Genomic DNA, 15,682 nt, shown 5'->3' on the forward strand with positions numbered 1-15,682 from the left:
TTACCCCTGATGGTTTTACCCCTGATGGTTTACCCCTGATGGGTTTACCCCTGATGGTTTTACCCCTGATGGTTTACCCCTGATGGTTTTACCCCTGATGGTTTTACCCCTGACTGTTTACCCCTGATGGTTTACCCCTGATATTCTCCCGCGTCTTTATTCAGCTCATTGTTTTATTTACTTTTTCGCTTCCTGTTTTCTCGACCATATAAGGAGCAGCTGACAGAAAGTCGGATATTATTAATAAATTATTAATATAATTTTCACCACAAACCTTTATTGAGTTTTTACATGTTCTATGTTTTTAACTCCATTTAATCTGATTCCCCAAATAAAACAAAGTCCAGCAGCTGTTCTGCTCTTTAGTCACGTGGCCTAGTCAAAGGCCACTGATCTCCCTCTGGATGTTCAGATGTGATGAAGTCAAACTCCAAAGTGCTGAGTCATGTTTGCAGAAAGGAGAGAAAAACTGGTTTGAACGTTTTCCTTCCTGTTTACCGTTAGAGGCGACTTCATGTTGGTCTCCAGGTTAAACACGTTGACCTTTGACCTTTGAGGCCGTAATGTCACTAAATACTTTGATCTTATTTTGTGTCAGCAGAATTCTGCTGTTTAACCCTCAGATCCGATCTGCCGCCTGAACGGCTCATTGTTAATGAGGCTGTTATTCATGATTAATTATCATTAATTAAACTTTATTCATATATTAAATATTTTTCCTCCTGTCTCTTGTGGATGAAACTAAAAGAGTCTGAATAAAACATCTGAGCATTTCTCTGCAGTTCCAGTGAATTTCGGTTTGTCTCATTTATTTTTTGTGATTTTATTTTTTTTCTGCTTCAGTTTTTAGTTTTTTTTCGTTGTTCGTCTTTAACTCGGAGGCGGCAGGTTGGAGCAGTTTTCATATTTTAAAATATCATCTTTGTCTCTGGTTCTGTAGCTTTGCTGCCGGAAGGATTTTAATCTTATTTTTCTCACTTTGAAATGGTTGATGCGTAACTATGGCAACAACAAGACGGAGGAAGTGATTAGCATCTCTGAGGCTAAAACAACTGTTGAACTTTGACCCCAGAGGAGTTTAACCGGAGGCTGATGCAGCTGATGATGTCATCGGGACGTCTCTGCTGCCTGTTAGCATGTTAGCATGTCATACAGCAGCAGTCTTCGGCCAGAAGCTTCTAGAGTTGCTGGAAGACTGACTGCTACAGGAGATCCTTCTGGCCCACAGCATCACTACTCTGAGTTCAGCTGCGTTTCATTTCCTTTGGAACAAATAACGTTTTTATTTTTATTGAATTAAATGAAATTTAACTTTACCACCATAATTCCTGAATAAACTAAAATATTTACATATTTGCATTTATTATTTACATAATGTTTGTCAACATTTCAAAGCAGCTGTTTCTCTGAGCAGGAATCTGATTCTTCTTCTCGTAACTTTGATCTTTAACGATGTTCTTCCTGTTTTTAAACTTCACAGCGTTTCATATTTTCTGTTTCCTTTCATAAACTCAACAAAGCGAGAATTGAATTCCTGTCGCTGTTACCTTTTCCTGAAAACAGATTACTGATTGTTCTGCTTTTTATTTTTATTTATTTTTATTTACATTAAAAAGCAGAAAACTTTGTTATGAACTCATTAATTTCAATGCATTTTCTTTACAGATGAATGAAATATCATCATTAATGTCAACATCAGCAGATTTAATTGTTAATAAATCGGTTTGATAAATAAAACAGATTATTACCAAAAACAATAAATAAAACCAACAGCATAAAATATGGATTATTATGTTTCTGTAAGCAAAACATTCCTAAAAAGTCTAAAATCATCAGGATGTAAATTATTGAGCTTGTTTTAATTTAGTGTTAACTTGTTATTGCAACTCTCCTCTGATTGGCTAAAACATAAGACTGAAGGGTTTTAGAGTGGCCTAGTCAAAGTTTGGAGTTAAATCTCAATGTGGTGATTCTTCCACAGAGAAACATAACTAGTTATTATCTTTAGGGGATAATTTAGTTAATAAATGAATTCATCCTTTATTAACTTCCTGATTTATTGGATCATTTGAAAGTTTTTCTCGTTTTTCTTCCAGGCTGATCACAGATCAATAATCTGTTCATTTAAAGCTGCTGCAGGTTTTATCTGCATCTTCTGGCGCTTGGAGCCATAAAAACCATAACTGGACTCTGTTATGGTTTAATGTTTTATGTTGCTTCTCTTTGCTTTTACTTCCATCATAAAGTCATAAAACATGCAAACAGAAACTTTATCGGCAGTTCGAGTCCAATCATCTGTTTCTGGAACATTTTCACTTTATCCTTTAATAAAATGGCTGAACTTATTGCTGGTCTTTGTTTGATGATTTGTAAAAATGAAAAAAAGACTTTCTAAACATGTATTATTAGTTTTTAAGAAACTAAAGCACAGTGTTTTTGCTAAATCTTTGTTTTGCTCATGTTTGCATTTTAACTTCTTTTGCTTTGATCTGCAGATACTTTATTACATTTTCTTGTTTTTAGCCGTTTATATTCCTAAAAGTTTATTTATTAACCTATGAAGTGATTTCCAGAGCTGCGTGTCACGATAAACGTCCTGCTGCCCAGAAGCCGAGCTGTAACTCCTGCTCCTCCTCTTCCTCCCTGCAGAGAATCTTCATCCTCGTCTTTCCGACTTTCGACCGACTTTTGGAGCAGAAACATGGAGGCCAGAGGGAAGTACGACTTCACCGCCACGGCGGACGACGAGCTCAGCTTCAGGAAGAACGACATCCTGAAGGTGAGGCCTGCGACCCTCCCCCACCTGTTTCTGTTGAGCAATGCCTGCCTGACCCTCCCCCACCTGTTTCTGGTCAGATCATAAACCTGGAGGACGACTGGTGCAAGGCCGAGATGAACGGACAGGAAGGATTCATCCCCAAAAACTACATCGACATGCAGACTCCAGAGTAAGGCCCGCAGTACCATGAGGCCGCCGCCGTGTCGCCACCTGAATCTGTTGGGGGTTGAAAACTTTTTGCTTTCCAGCTGGTTCAAGGAAGACGCCAGCCGCAGCCAGGCGGAGGAGCTGCTGAGGCACAAAACGGTGGGAGACTTCGTGATCCGAGGATGTCAGAGTTCACCGGGAGATTTCTCCATCTCCGTCAAGTAGGTGGAGCCAACCGAAAAGTATTCACACCCTGACACAAAGTATTCACACCCTGACACAAAGTATTCACACCCTGACATAAAGTATTCACACCCTGACACAAAGTATTCACACCCTGACACAAAGTATTCACACCCTGACACAAAGTATTCACACCCTGACATAAAGTATTAGTTTTCGTTTTTTATCAAACTTTCTGATTGTTAGTTTAATTCTCGTATTTCTCAGGTGATTCTGTATTTTTATAAACACTGAAACTTTAATTTTTTGATTTACTCCAGTCTGTAACTCGGATCAGTTTTCATCCAGCTTTTTATTTTTTTTTCTGGATTTTTTTAACGTTTATTTTAGACAAACGGCTCCTTCTGCTGTCAGAGTTTAAAACTGATCATCTTTATTAGAAAAATGTTTTTATTTAATAAGCCTCCTAAATCACATCTGATCCTCCAAACTTTAAGGTTTTTCTACTGGTAAAATTTAAAAATGCTCTTTAGACTCTGGATTAAAGTGGATTATCGCTGAAAACATCTGAGTGATGAAATTCTCTGATCTGATTTATTTTTTATTATATTCAGATTATATGATCTAAAACATCCTGCCCTTGTTTTTAATGAACAACATGTTTTTATATTCTGGTATTTAAAATAATGAGTGAAAAGTTTGGATAATTAATATTTGTTGAATGATGGATTTTGAAGATCTGAAGTTTCTAAATGACAGAAATTCATGTAAAACTTTGAAACTTCAGACATGAAACTAAACTAATAACCAGCTCAAATTTCCCCAAAACAAAGAAAAGTAACAAATTTTCATTTAAACAGATTTAAATTTTTAACTAAAAAGGACAAAATCCAGATTCTGACAAAAATAAAACCTGAGAATATTCACAGCTGCTGTAAAGTTCTTATATTTCCAGAATGCAGGGATGATCATTAATAAAACTATTTAAATAATTATGTAAAAACTGTGGAGAGGTTTCAACTCCCAAAGCGAATTTAAGATGTTATTTTAGTAGAAGATGTTGAGACTTACCAGCAGAAGTATTTATGTTTCCATTTATGGAGCGATAAACAGAAACTGCAGCTGCAGCGAAACGTTTATGTTCATCTGCAACAAATAAAACCAGAATCAGTTCGACTCAGCGTTATTCAGGTTCTGCTCTTTAAAACGTTTGTCTTCAGAGGTCTGCTGATTTTAATCTGACGGAATAATAAAGGAGATTTTTTTTCATGTCAAAATGTCTGAAACGTCCAGATTTAAATGTCAGGAGTTTTTAAAAGTATAAAACAAAAGTAAAACTTTTAACCAGAAAAGTAACTTATCAAATTATCCATCATTTAATATGTAAAAATAATATAATCAGATGGATTAAAATATGAAATAATAATAATAATAATTTACAGCAAGGTTTCAATAGGCTCTCGCAGCGCTTAGCTGCTCTGGCCTAATTAAGTGTAAATGTTGGTATTTTGAAAACCAAAATGAAAATAATTTATATAAGTAACAAAAAATAACAAAATCAGGCAACATAAAATGTTTCCAAATTAGTTTGTGTCAATAAAAACTTTAACAGAAACTGAAGCTGTGAGTCTGTCTGGTGAGTTTCTGGTTAAAACATTTTTGTTTTTCCTTCAGTGGGAAGAAAATCCAGAAATTTTACTACAGTGGAGAAACGATACTTCATAATGAAATGACTCAAGTAAAAGTAAAAAGTACAGCGTAGTAAACACGTGTCCAAAAACGTTACTTAAGTAAATGTAACTAGTTACAACCAAACTCTGCATTTAATGTTGATTTTGTGAAAAGGTAAAAACATTTGGATGGATTTACTGCAGATAAAGTTTGATTTTTTTTCCCATCCTATATTTTCCATCCAGACTTAAAAATGAGTAAAATAACATGTTATACGTTTCCATCTGAGCAGGAATCTTGCGGTGGTTTATTTCTGAGAATCGTTTTTCTTTTCTTTTAGTTTGAAGCTGCAGTTCTGCAGGCTGACCAGCAGGGTGCAGTGCAGCTGATCCTCAGGAATAAACTGGGATTCTTCTGCAGCTTCCTGTTTCTGCACCAAAACAAACATTTTCAATCAGACGAAGATCTAAAGCATCTAGATTCAGTTCGCCGACGCAATCTGATTTTATATGTTAAATATTTTAATAAAAACTGTTTCTGGATGCAAAACTCCGATCTGTAGGTGAAAACGTCTAATTTCAAAAACACGTTTAATCTGCAGCAATGAGACGATTTCATGCTGAATTATGATTATAGGAAAACATTCACATTTTTATTTAGTTTCTTGTGCAAATATCTCAGTAAACTTGACATCAGACAAGAATAAACTTTTACCAAAATTGACTGTAAATAATCTCCCATATTTTGCTGGAAATGTACCTGTAAGTTAGTTTTGTCTTTTTCCAAGTTTACTGGGATATTTGCACTAAAACCAGAGAAAATATTTTGCAGCGTTAAGGTTTAGTTAATGAGATTTTTGTTAAAATAATAAACGTGGATCTGAATCAAAAGAGTTTTAACTGATGTGTTTAAAACTGAAACTGTTGTTTATTGATCTGATCCTGAGCTTCAGACCTAAACTTTATAAACTCTGACAACTTTTCTGCTTCAGACATGAGAACGACGTTCAGCACTTCAAGGTGATGCGGGACAACAAGGGCCAGTACTTCCTGTGGTCCGAGAAGTTCACGTCTCTCAACAAGCTGGTGGAGTTTTATAAAACCACGTCCATCTCCAAAACCAGGCAGATCTGCCTCCAAGATGGCTGCCAGGAGGGCAGGAGCCCCCCGGGCTCCCAGGTAGACACACACCTGGACACTTTTACTTTAACAGGCCGTTTCTCTCCATTGCCTCTTTTTATACTAATGCCACCAAATGAAGTTAAATAATTATATAAAGTTATTATTAGGATGTGACTCACAGAGAGGAACTTCCTATTTTTATATATTCATGTTAAAATTCTTGATGATTTTAATAAGTTTCTGCTAAAATCGCTGAGTTGAAATCGCAAACATTTTAATGAATATTATTAATCAATAATCAGGAATAATTAATGTTTTACTTTATGGAAGAAAACAGCAACATATAATAAACACATAATATTCATTCATTTTAATTTTCTCTAAATTAAAATATTTCCAAACTGTTCATTTATTTGACATTATTTAGATTAATTACTACAAAGACAGTTTTAATGCCTTTATTTCTAGTAATTATGATGATTTTCTGTTAACAGCAAGATTTAATGTAATATTAAAACCATAATATTACATCAAAGCAATAAAATATTTAAGTACAGAAATATGAGCTCAATAAAAAGGATTAAAAATCATTTTAATGTGACGCTGTGTGGATGTTTAGCCCATCGGTCCGGCATCCTGCATGTTTTATTCTCTCCCTGGTTTAACCACCTGGACCCACTGATGGATCATTAGAGGCCTGAGCAGAACCTTGACCTGCTGAGGACGTCGTTTCCACCAGCAGGGAGAGAATAAAGCCAGGAGCATGGCGGCCCTCAGGGACCCGGTCTGGGGACCCCTGGTTTAAACCATCAACAGAAACATAACGTCTAATTTTTTACTTTAAATCCCAGTTTATAAATTGTTGCTTTTTCAGATTAATAATTTTCTGTGAAACATCTTTAGTTTTTTGGATGCATGAAACGGTTCTGAGAAAAGAGGAAATCGTTTCTGATAAGCGCTTCCTGGAACCACGTAATCGTTTCTTGTAATCTTATGATAATTTCATCCTTTTATTAGTAATTCGTTTATTTTAATTCAAAGAATCACCTGTTTTATTTCAGTGCAGCGAAACTCAAAGAACGTGCAATAAATGTTTTATAAGTGTTTTTTACAGATTTCATATAAATCACTTTTAATTACATATTTAGTCCCTTTTTTCTCAGCTTAAATTTACATTTAAGTTTATTCTGTTTATTTTCTCAAACACAAAATAAAATGTTATAATTTATCATTTTAGTTCTTAAACTGCAAACTTATTATTTCATTTTTGTGAATTTGTTGTTTTTGTGCTGCAGATTAAAAAAACAACCAGATTTAATAAACGTTTGTCAATAAATGAATAAATTTGTTAATAGTCCGTTTCTCCATCTTGGTGTGAAAACTTTTCTCTGAATCTGCTGCAGGTTTTACCAGGAACTGGTTTTATCATTTTCTGCTGAAATCTGACTGATTGCTGTTAAGCTGATCGGATCAGAACCATCATTTCATCAAAACGTCACCAAAACGTTGTTCAGAAAAATACAGTTTAACTTTATTTGCAGCTGTAACTGTCGTCAGTTTCCTCGTCCAGATTGAGCCGAAAGCTTGAGAAAGTTTTTGATTTGTGAGCGTCTGAGTAGCCGAGGTTGTTGTGTTTTTATCTGCGCTCTGCTTCCTTCCTGCAGGTGAAGAGAGGAAGTCTGCCTGAGCATCGAAACTCTGCTGCCGCCGTCGCCGCCGCGCCGCGCCGCTCCTCTGAACAGACGTCCAGCCAGCTGGTACAGAACCACTTCGTTTATTATAGTATTTATTGCAGCACTGGGTTCGGCTGGGAACGTTTATTTCTGCAGCAGCATCCAGAATAAAGGATCAGCTGGAAATCAAAGGCAAAAAGAAAATGGCTTCATAAAAGAATCATATCAAAATATGTTAAAACTTCAGATTTAATTTTGAATTCCTTATCCTGTCTGAATCTGGTTAACAGTTTCATACCAAGTTCTTCAGACAGACTCTGATCAAAACTAGGGCTGCAACGATTCATCAGATCAATCGTGATTAATCGATTGTTGAGAAAAGACGTTAATTAATCGTTAACTGGAGTTTACAGACTTTAAACACGACACGGAGCCTTAGTTTATCCAAACTGCTCGGCATTAATCTGTTTCTTTGTGTTCCTGTTTCAGGCCAAACGTCCCGGCTTCGAGGAGCGAGCGCACACCATCGGACACACCGGCCGCAGCAGCCCCATCAGCTCCGCCTGCCCGCCGCGCCGCACCTCCGAGACCATGCCGCTGCCTTCGGTCAGCTGCTAGCTGTTAGCACTTCACACAGACCGCTCTTTTATTAAACGATTTAAACAATGAGGCAGAGATATTTGTGTGTGTGTGTGTGTGTGTGTGTGTGTGTGTGAGAGAGACCTCAGGCCGTCAAGTTAGTTTTTGTTTATTTTTACTGAGCTGATTTGATGCATAACTCGATGTTTGTTCCTGATAAAGTTCAAATTTGAATAAATGATTTCAGGTTAGCCGGTGGTTCTGCAGCCGTCCGCTCGCTGCAGAGTAATAAATGTCTGTCCTCCTTCCTGCAGAGAACCGGCGGCGTCCATGTGAGGGCGCTGTACGACTTCACGGCGGAGGAAGACGACGAGCTGGGCTTCTGTGCCGGTGACATCATCGAGGTCTTGGATCGCTCGGACCAGGCGTGGTGGAGAGGACGGCTGCGGGGCCAGAGCGGCTTGTTTCCTGCTAACCACACGGCTCCGATATGAGGAGCCGCAGCGCCACCTGCAGGCCAGGCTGCAGCAGCGCTTCGCCGCCCGGCGTGGCTACTTCAGGTTGAACATTTCCTTCTGGCCTACAGGAAGTTTCTAAACAGGAAGTGCTGCAGAAGCCATGTTTCTTACCGTTTGTATTATAACGCGGCTGCAGGTATTTATTGATGGATGCTTGTTGGCCTGATCAGTCAACTCCTTCTGCAAATTCATGTTTCATTTGATCATTAAAATTCACTGAAGAGAAACTTTGTTATTATTCATCTCCTGATGTTTCCTTTTGAACTTCTGTTTTATCATTTATTAGTCTTCTGCCTCATTGAGCTGCATAAATATAGTAAAAACTGAATAAGGTAAAAAGGAAGGGGTGGTTTTCAAAATAAAAGCTGCACAGGTTGAACAGTTTGTTCTTGTGCTGCTTCATGTTTACATTTTATACATTTCAGTAAAGAAATACAGAAAAACATTTTGCTGCTTCATGACTTCATGTTTTCTTCATAAATAAAAGGTTTCCAGAGTTTTATTGAATTATTTACACTGTGAGAGATTTCTAAATAAGAACGACTCATTTCACCTGCAGTGGATTCATTTATAGCTTCTCTGTTAATAAAACATTTTTTCCTTATTCCACTTTTGTGGTTTGTTTCTATGACTGTTGAATTTAATTATAAAACAATTCAATTAAAAAAGAGAAACTAAATATTCTAACTCTTCAGTCACTGCAGACAGTGAAGCTGTGATCTCCAGTAGCAGTCAGTCTTACAATCAATCTGTAGAGGTCTCTGACTGAAGACGGTTGCTAACAGCTTAATATCAATACTCCACAGTAAAATGAGTGACATCATCAGTTGTTAGCTAGTTCTGCTAATCGTCCTCCTTTGCTTTTGCTGCTCTACTTCAAATCTGATTGGTTAGAAAGAAAAGGAAATGATGGTTTCAACTTCCTCTCTCTGTATCCACTTTTTAGCATAATGAAGCCTCCTGTCCGACTCCTCTGGGATTTGATGTCAAAGGTCAGGTTTTATTTTAAGATGTTAATCAGCTGCTGCCACCAAAATAAATAAAATAAAATTCAAAATAATAACAATAAAAATGGAGTACAGTAATTATCTGAAAAAAGTAATTCTTCAACCAGAGAAAACACAAACAAAAGTATCGAAAAAGAACAAATCAGAACTAAAAGTATTTTCCTTCTTTCTGTTTTCATAGTTTTTAAATTATAAATAAATTTCAGAATCAAGTTTTTAAATGCTGTGACGGACTGGTGACCCGTCCAGGCGACCCGTCCAGGTGACCCGTCCAGGCGACCCGTCCAGGTGACCCGTCCAGGTGACCCGTCCAGGCGACCCGTCCAGGCGACCCTGCCTCTTGCCCGGAACGTTGGAGAGGAACCAGCAGCTCCTGACCCATGAGGGACAAAGGTGTTAGAAAATGGATGGAAGGAAGTTTTTAAATGATTTCAGTAAATACTCAACCTCAGTTATTTTAAGACAGAAACCGTCTGCTGTGGTCCAGACTGATCTGGATTTATCCTACATAAAGAATCCAGGAGAAATAAATCCTGATAACTTTGTAAAAACTTTAAATCTGCACCGATTTAAAACAGATTATGGTCTGAAACTTTAATCTGTGGAAACAAAACAGACATTTAAAAAAAGTTCTGATGTAATTCAACCCAACTCCAGTCTGGTTATCTAGTCAAAGTCTGGTCAGATTGGTGAGGTGTGAATGCTGACTGACCTCTGACCTCTGGTCCTCCAGTCCTCAGTCTGGGTTCGGTTCAAGTGAACTCTGGTTCGGTTTCATATATGAACGCCAAGCGGACCAGAGACCGCTCCAAAAGCTGGAAGTGGACTACAGCGTAGGGCATTCTGGGTAAATACAACCAAAGCTAACGTGCTAGCCTAGCGCTAGCAGCAGAAATGGCTCCTGGTCTTTAGCCTAAAGAGAAATCCTCCAACCGCTAAAATCCTCCATCTTGTTTCCATCTGGTGAAGAAGGAAGTTGCTCTCAGTGTCTTCAGAGGTTTTTGTGTCGTTTCGCTCAGTGGTTCTTGGTGCAGCGCCCCCACAGGCCAGGAGGGGAACAGGTTGGTTTGACTCAGAGCCACAGCAGCTGGAGGTGGAGCAGATGTTCTGGTTCCAGTAGAACCGAATTTACGGGACCATCAGGATCGTTTCTTTGTTTGTCATCATGCAGCAGCACTTTGAGCTGCTTGTAGTATGATTCTTTATAAATGAAACTGATCGGTATTTATTAATCTATTGACTTTATTCTGAAGGTTTTCCAGCAGGAAGCCTTCAGGAACGCGGGGCGCCTCGTGTCGGTCCCCTAGCCCCGCCTCCTGCTCCTACCTGCGCTCCCTCCTCACCTGTCGGCCCAGGTAAGCGCAGCCGTTGCAGAGGCAGCGCGTCGCGGCCATGGCGGAGTCCCAGCTGCTGTGTCTGGACAACCAGCACGTCAACGAGAAGGTCCCGGAGTCCCGGCCGGAGTTCTACTACAGCGAGGAGCAGCGGGCCGCGCTGGAGCAGCTGCTGCGCCACGGGGACGGAGCCTTCAAGATGCGCCTGCAGGAGGACAACATCCGGGACTTCCTGTGCGCCAGGGAGGTCCGGGCCATCCGGGACAGCTTCCAGGAGTACGACCCGGACAGCGACCAGGAGCCCGGCGAGCCGGACAAGCCCAAGGAGGCCACCAGCGCCGACTCCGGGGTCCACTCCACCTACTGGCCGCAGATGTCCGACACCGAGGTTCCGGCGCTGGACATCGGCTGGCCGGCCTGCAGCGGCGTGTACAAGGGGGTGACCCGGGTGTCCGTGTACACACACCCGCCCAAAGAACCGGGGCCGCACATCAAGGAGGTGGTGAGGAGGCTGATCCAAGGCGCCCAGAAGGTAACCGGCCGGAGAGCCGGGAAATAATCTACAGAAAATAATGTTGGATTAACCAGAGGCGGTTCAGCACTCACCAAGAGAAAAACTACTGCAACGTATTTTAAATAGAAGCAAAAAGTGCAGCGCAGTAAAAGTACTCAGATGTAACTAACTCTGGTTAGTTTATATCATCACCTTCATAAAATAATGACTAAAATGTGAAAAGTTTTAACTAAAAACAATTTAATCCATTATTATAGGAAGATGGTGATACATAAAAACAAATTTCAAATAAGAAAGACAGAAAATTACTTTCCAACTTCCTCAAACAATTCAGAGTTTTAGGGTTTTTGATTCAGAACCAGTTTTTCTATTCAACCGATTCAAATATTCAGTTTAAATGATGCGACTGACAGCAAACAGATGAAATGTTTCGTACTGAACAAATCCCAGCAGTTTTTATTGAAACAAAAATAAGTTTCTGTATAAAATTCTGCACATTAATTTGTCAGTATTACGTTAGCTTAGCTTCTTAATTAAACAAATATCTAAGAATTATTCATAATAAAATAGATTTTTGAGCATTTTGAGTCGATTCTGAATTCCCACGCTCTGATTCTCTACAGAATCCATTTTTTTTCCTGAACCTCTGCAAATAAGGAAATAAATGTTTGTACCTCATGTTTTATAATTAAAAATGTTTTTATATAATGTTGTACAACATTAAACTATTGGAGAGTTTTTATTATTAAGACTGGAATTTAATACTATTATGATAATGAAGTTCATCACAATAAAAGGATTTAATGACTTAAAACCTGAACCTTAACTAGAAACAGTTTGTTTCTCCATAGAAACCAGCAATAAAAACATTATTTTATCATAATAACTCCCAATAATGACAAAAACTGAGATAGTGAGATTTAACCATAAAACAACAAATATTCATTATAATTAATCTGATTCCTGATTTTAACTTTAGATCTACTTCACAACTCGTTGTTTTTATTTCTTTAAAAAGTTGTAACTTTGTCTTTTCTGTCTGTGACGTTAAAACCGACTCCTCTGATTGGCTGGAGATCATGTGACTCTGTGACGTCACGGTGATGATTCAGCTCCGTTTGAATGTTTTCTCAGTTTACATGAGACTCAAACTGTTTATTGTTGCGTTTAAGCTGCAGGTTGTTAAAATGTGGGTCAGTTAATGACATCATAACAGGTCAGACAGACGATCTGATGCTTCATCGTTTATGAATCAAATCCTTCATTTGTCAGGAACAAATAAATAAATAAACATAAATGTTTGTCTCTATTAATCACCAGCTTTTGGTTTCTTTTTTAAAGGTAAAGAAAATATTTATATAAATATGTAGCAGTTAAACCTGTTTTTTTGTATTTCTTGTTTTCATTAAATTATTTGTAATGTCAAATGTATTTTAATAATTTAATTAGCTTAAAAACATCACATTGATAATGCAGTTTATTATTCAGATTCTTTCATAGAAATCAGATGGAAACATTTTCCAGGCCAGAAAACATTTCAGCTTCATCCTGATGGATAAAAACCGTCGGGAAAATTCCTGGATGTTATGGATTCAGTTCCTGTTTCCACTTCAGTCTGAAGTTTCCAGAAACATGAAGTCGTTATTAACCGGCTTCTGGAGTCACCAACAGGTCGGGACAAGCAGCGGATTAATCTCATGATCCGCCAGCTCAGGTGAGCTCCGGTCGCCATGGTTACCCTCCCCCCTCGGACAGTTCAGGTGTTCATGTTAGCCTGCAGTTTCCATGGAAACCTCCAAAAACTGGAGCTGCAGAGTAAAAAGCTGGAAACGCCTCTAAAAGGACAGTTTGACTCTGATATGAACCGGCCAATCAGAGGCTGCCGTTTCTGCCCTGCAGGTTCAGTAAATCAACCTGTCAGTCTTCAAACGCCAGCGTCTCTGAGCCTGCAGAAACACACGCACACGTTGATTTTATAGGAGGCCATTAAGGCGAGTCGTCTGTCAGACGAGTGCTGGAGCAAAATGAGTTCCTGAGCTGCAGGAAACGTCATTCAGGCTCAGAGTTTCACCTGGAGAGACGGAAAACGCCTGAGCAGCCAGAGGGAAGCCGAACGGTTATCCAGTTTCCACCTGCTGCTATCGGCCAAGCTGGCCGATTTTCCATAAGATAATGAAGCTTCAGGGCAGAGAGCCGAAAAACCAGAGATCATCTACCGGATCTGAGCTGCAGGCGCTACGTTTCTGCTTCTGAGCCGCTCTGTTAGCGCAGAAAGAAACCAGAACCAATCCTAATAAAAACCCAAACAGGACGAACATCCAAGATGGCCGACAAGATGGCCGACTGTCTTCCAGTCAGGTTTAACTGCAACTGGTAAAACATCATCAGGACAAATGTAACCTTTATGTTTCTAAAATCAGCAGTAAGACCATCTGTACTGATTAAGATTTTTAGATTTTCTGACAGTTAAAAAAACCAAATGTAAAAATGTTTGAAGTTTTAAACCAGGAGATTTCTGTAAACAAACCTTTCACTGAGTTAAAAAACTAAATTATTGGAGGTCAGACAGACATGAATAACATTAAGAACAATAAATATCTTTGTTGTTATTGAGCTCATGTTTCTGTTTACTCAATAATTTAGCAGAAAACTGTTTTTTGAACTGATGCAGGCCCACAGCATCACAGGGCCTCCGCCATGCCCAACAGGGAATCGGTGAACATCCAGTCTGTGTTTGATTTCCCAGCAAACTTCCTGTTTCCAGCCTGCTTATTTTCACACAGAAATATTTCCTCTGACATTTCTGAATGTTTTTACTGCAACATTGTGAACCTTTTGTCTCGTCTTCTTTTGTAATAACTGAATGTGAATCTGCTTTGGCTGAAAGCAGCCAGATGTCATCTGATCCGCTTTTGTTTGTGACGTTTAAGTTTCTGCTTTGCATAAAAACCTTTCTGTTGAGCGGATCGGGTCGAACAGGCGACCAGGAAACGAAACGAAAGCCTCAGAATCAGAGAATCTTTAACTGGACCCAGTTTATCTGACAGAGGAAAAAACTTTTATTAAAAAACCATCATGGGAAATGTGAGCATAAATCGGTTTATAAATGATTTCATAACCGACTCTGGATTTGGTCCAGACCGTTTCCAGAGAAACGGGTTTTTCCACAGAATGGGCCGCTGGCTGCAGGGAGTCTGCTGGAGAATCACATAAAGATCCACCAAGCTGCTGAGTTCAGCAGAAACCTGAACAGATCTGCTAAATCCTGCGTTATGAATCCAAATCTTTTTCCAGTTGCAGAAATCCCCAGGTTTTTTTCTTTCTTACAGTAGAATATTTTTGACACTGAAGTGTTTCCATATATTTAACTGGTATTTAATTCTGATTAAATAAAATTTTCGCTGTGATCAGGATAAAACTTTTATGCCAAAATTTCAAATCTGATGTTTCTGATTCTTTGATAAACTTTGACTTCATTCAGAATTCATTGGCTGAGGAGGATCTGTGATGCTGCGGGCCTCAGTCTCCTCCAGATGTTTAGCATGGATGACATCATAGATGATTGTTATTTAGATGGCCGCCTCTGCAGGAAACTGAGAATGTGTTTTATTTTGGCTTTTCAGGGGAAATAATCCAAAACATTTGATTAAGATGAAACTAAAAAACAAAGTCAGCGTTCTTCAGGGTAATCGCTGTGACAGAAACTTAGGGCTGGAACACAAAATGTTTTCTTAATTACAAGAACAAAGATGTAAAGTTATCAGGAGAAAGTCATAAAACTCCTGGAGGAAAGGACCTGATGTCAGCAGCTCAGTCTGGTTCTGGTTCTGGTCATTTCAGAGTTCTGCTGATGACAGTCATTTGATTCTGATGTGTTTAGTACAGTTTCATTTTTTCTTATTTTTTAGAAAACCAAAGTCAAACTTCACAAGATGTTCAGTATTCCTTATCATTTTTTAATTATTATTTTTCCTGTATTTTGCTACTTCATTGTACTAATATTACAACTTTATTCTGGTAATACTTATTTTTGTATTATAATGACTTTTTCTCTTATTAACATTTTTTTCTAGTGTTATATTAACTGTTCTTATTTTATTTTAACTTTTCTCATGCTAGCTCTATATTACTATATTTCAGCGGTTAGCTCATGCTA

The 15,682-nt window shown here is 38.5% G+C and overlaps 2 protein-coding genes across 2 annotated transcripts in view; both read left to right on the forward strand.

Annotated features, from left to right (window-relative positions):
- Positions 1-9,280, forward strand: part of grap2a (GRB2 related adaptor protein 2a) — an 18,567-nt gene extending 9,287 nt beyond the window's left edge. Inside the window, exons 2-8 of the mRNA XM_007573839.2 lie at positions 2,650-2,779; positions 2,857-2,948; positions 3,028-3,147; positions 5,772-5,958; positions 7,566-7,658; positions 8,064-8,180; positions 8,468-9,280. Of these exons, the coding sequence (XP_007573901.1) occupies positions 2,702-2,779; positions 2,857-2,948; positions 3,028-3,147; positions 5,772-5,958; positions 7,566-7,658; positions 8,064-8,180; positions 8,468-8,647 (867 nt within the window). The 5' untranslated portion in view covers positions 2,650-2,701 and the 3' untranslated portion in view covers positions 8,648-9,280. The remainder of the gene's footprint in view (positions 1-2,649; positions 2,780-2,856; positions 2,949-3,027; positions 3,148-5,771; positions 5,959-7,565; positions 7,659-8,063; positions 8,181-8,467) is intronic.
- A 1,603-nt stretch (positions 9,281-10,883) lies between these two features.
- The window catches only part of fam83fa (family with sequence similarity 83 member Fa), an 8,060-nt gene continuing 3,261 nt past the window's right edge, over positions 10,884-15,682 (forward strand). The window contains exon 1 of the mRNA XM_007573840.2: positions 10,884-11,544. Coding sequence (XP_007573902.1) covers positions 11,071-11,544 — 474 coding nt within the window. The 5' untranslated portion in view covers positions 10,884-11,070. The remainder of the gene's footprint in view (positions 11,545-15,682) is intronic.

Source organism: Poecilia formosa, unplaced genomic scaffold (genome assembly GCF_000485575.1).
Source record: "Poecilia formosa unplaced genomic scaffold, Poecilia_formosa-5.1.2 Scaffold339, whole genome shotgun sequence".
Classification (NCBI taxonomy): domain Eukaryota; kingdom Metazoa; phylum Chordata; class Actinopteri; order Cyprinodontiformes; family Poeciliidae; genus Poecilia; species Poecilia formosa.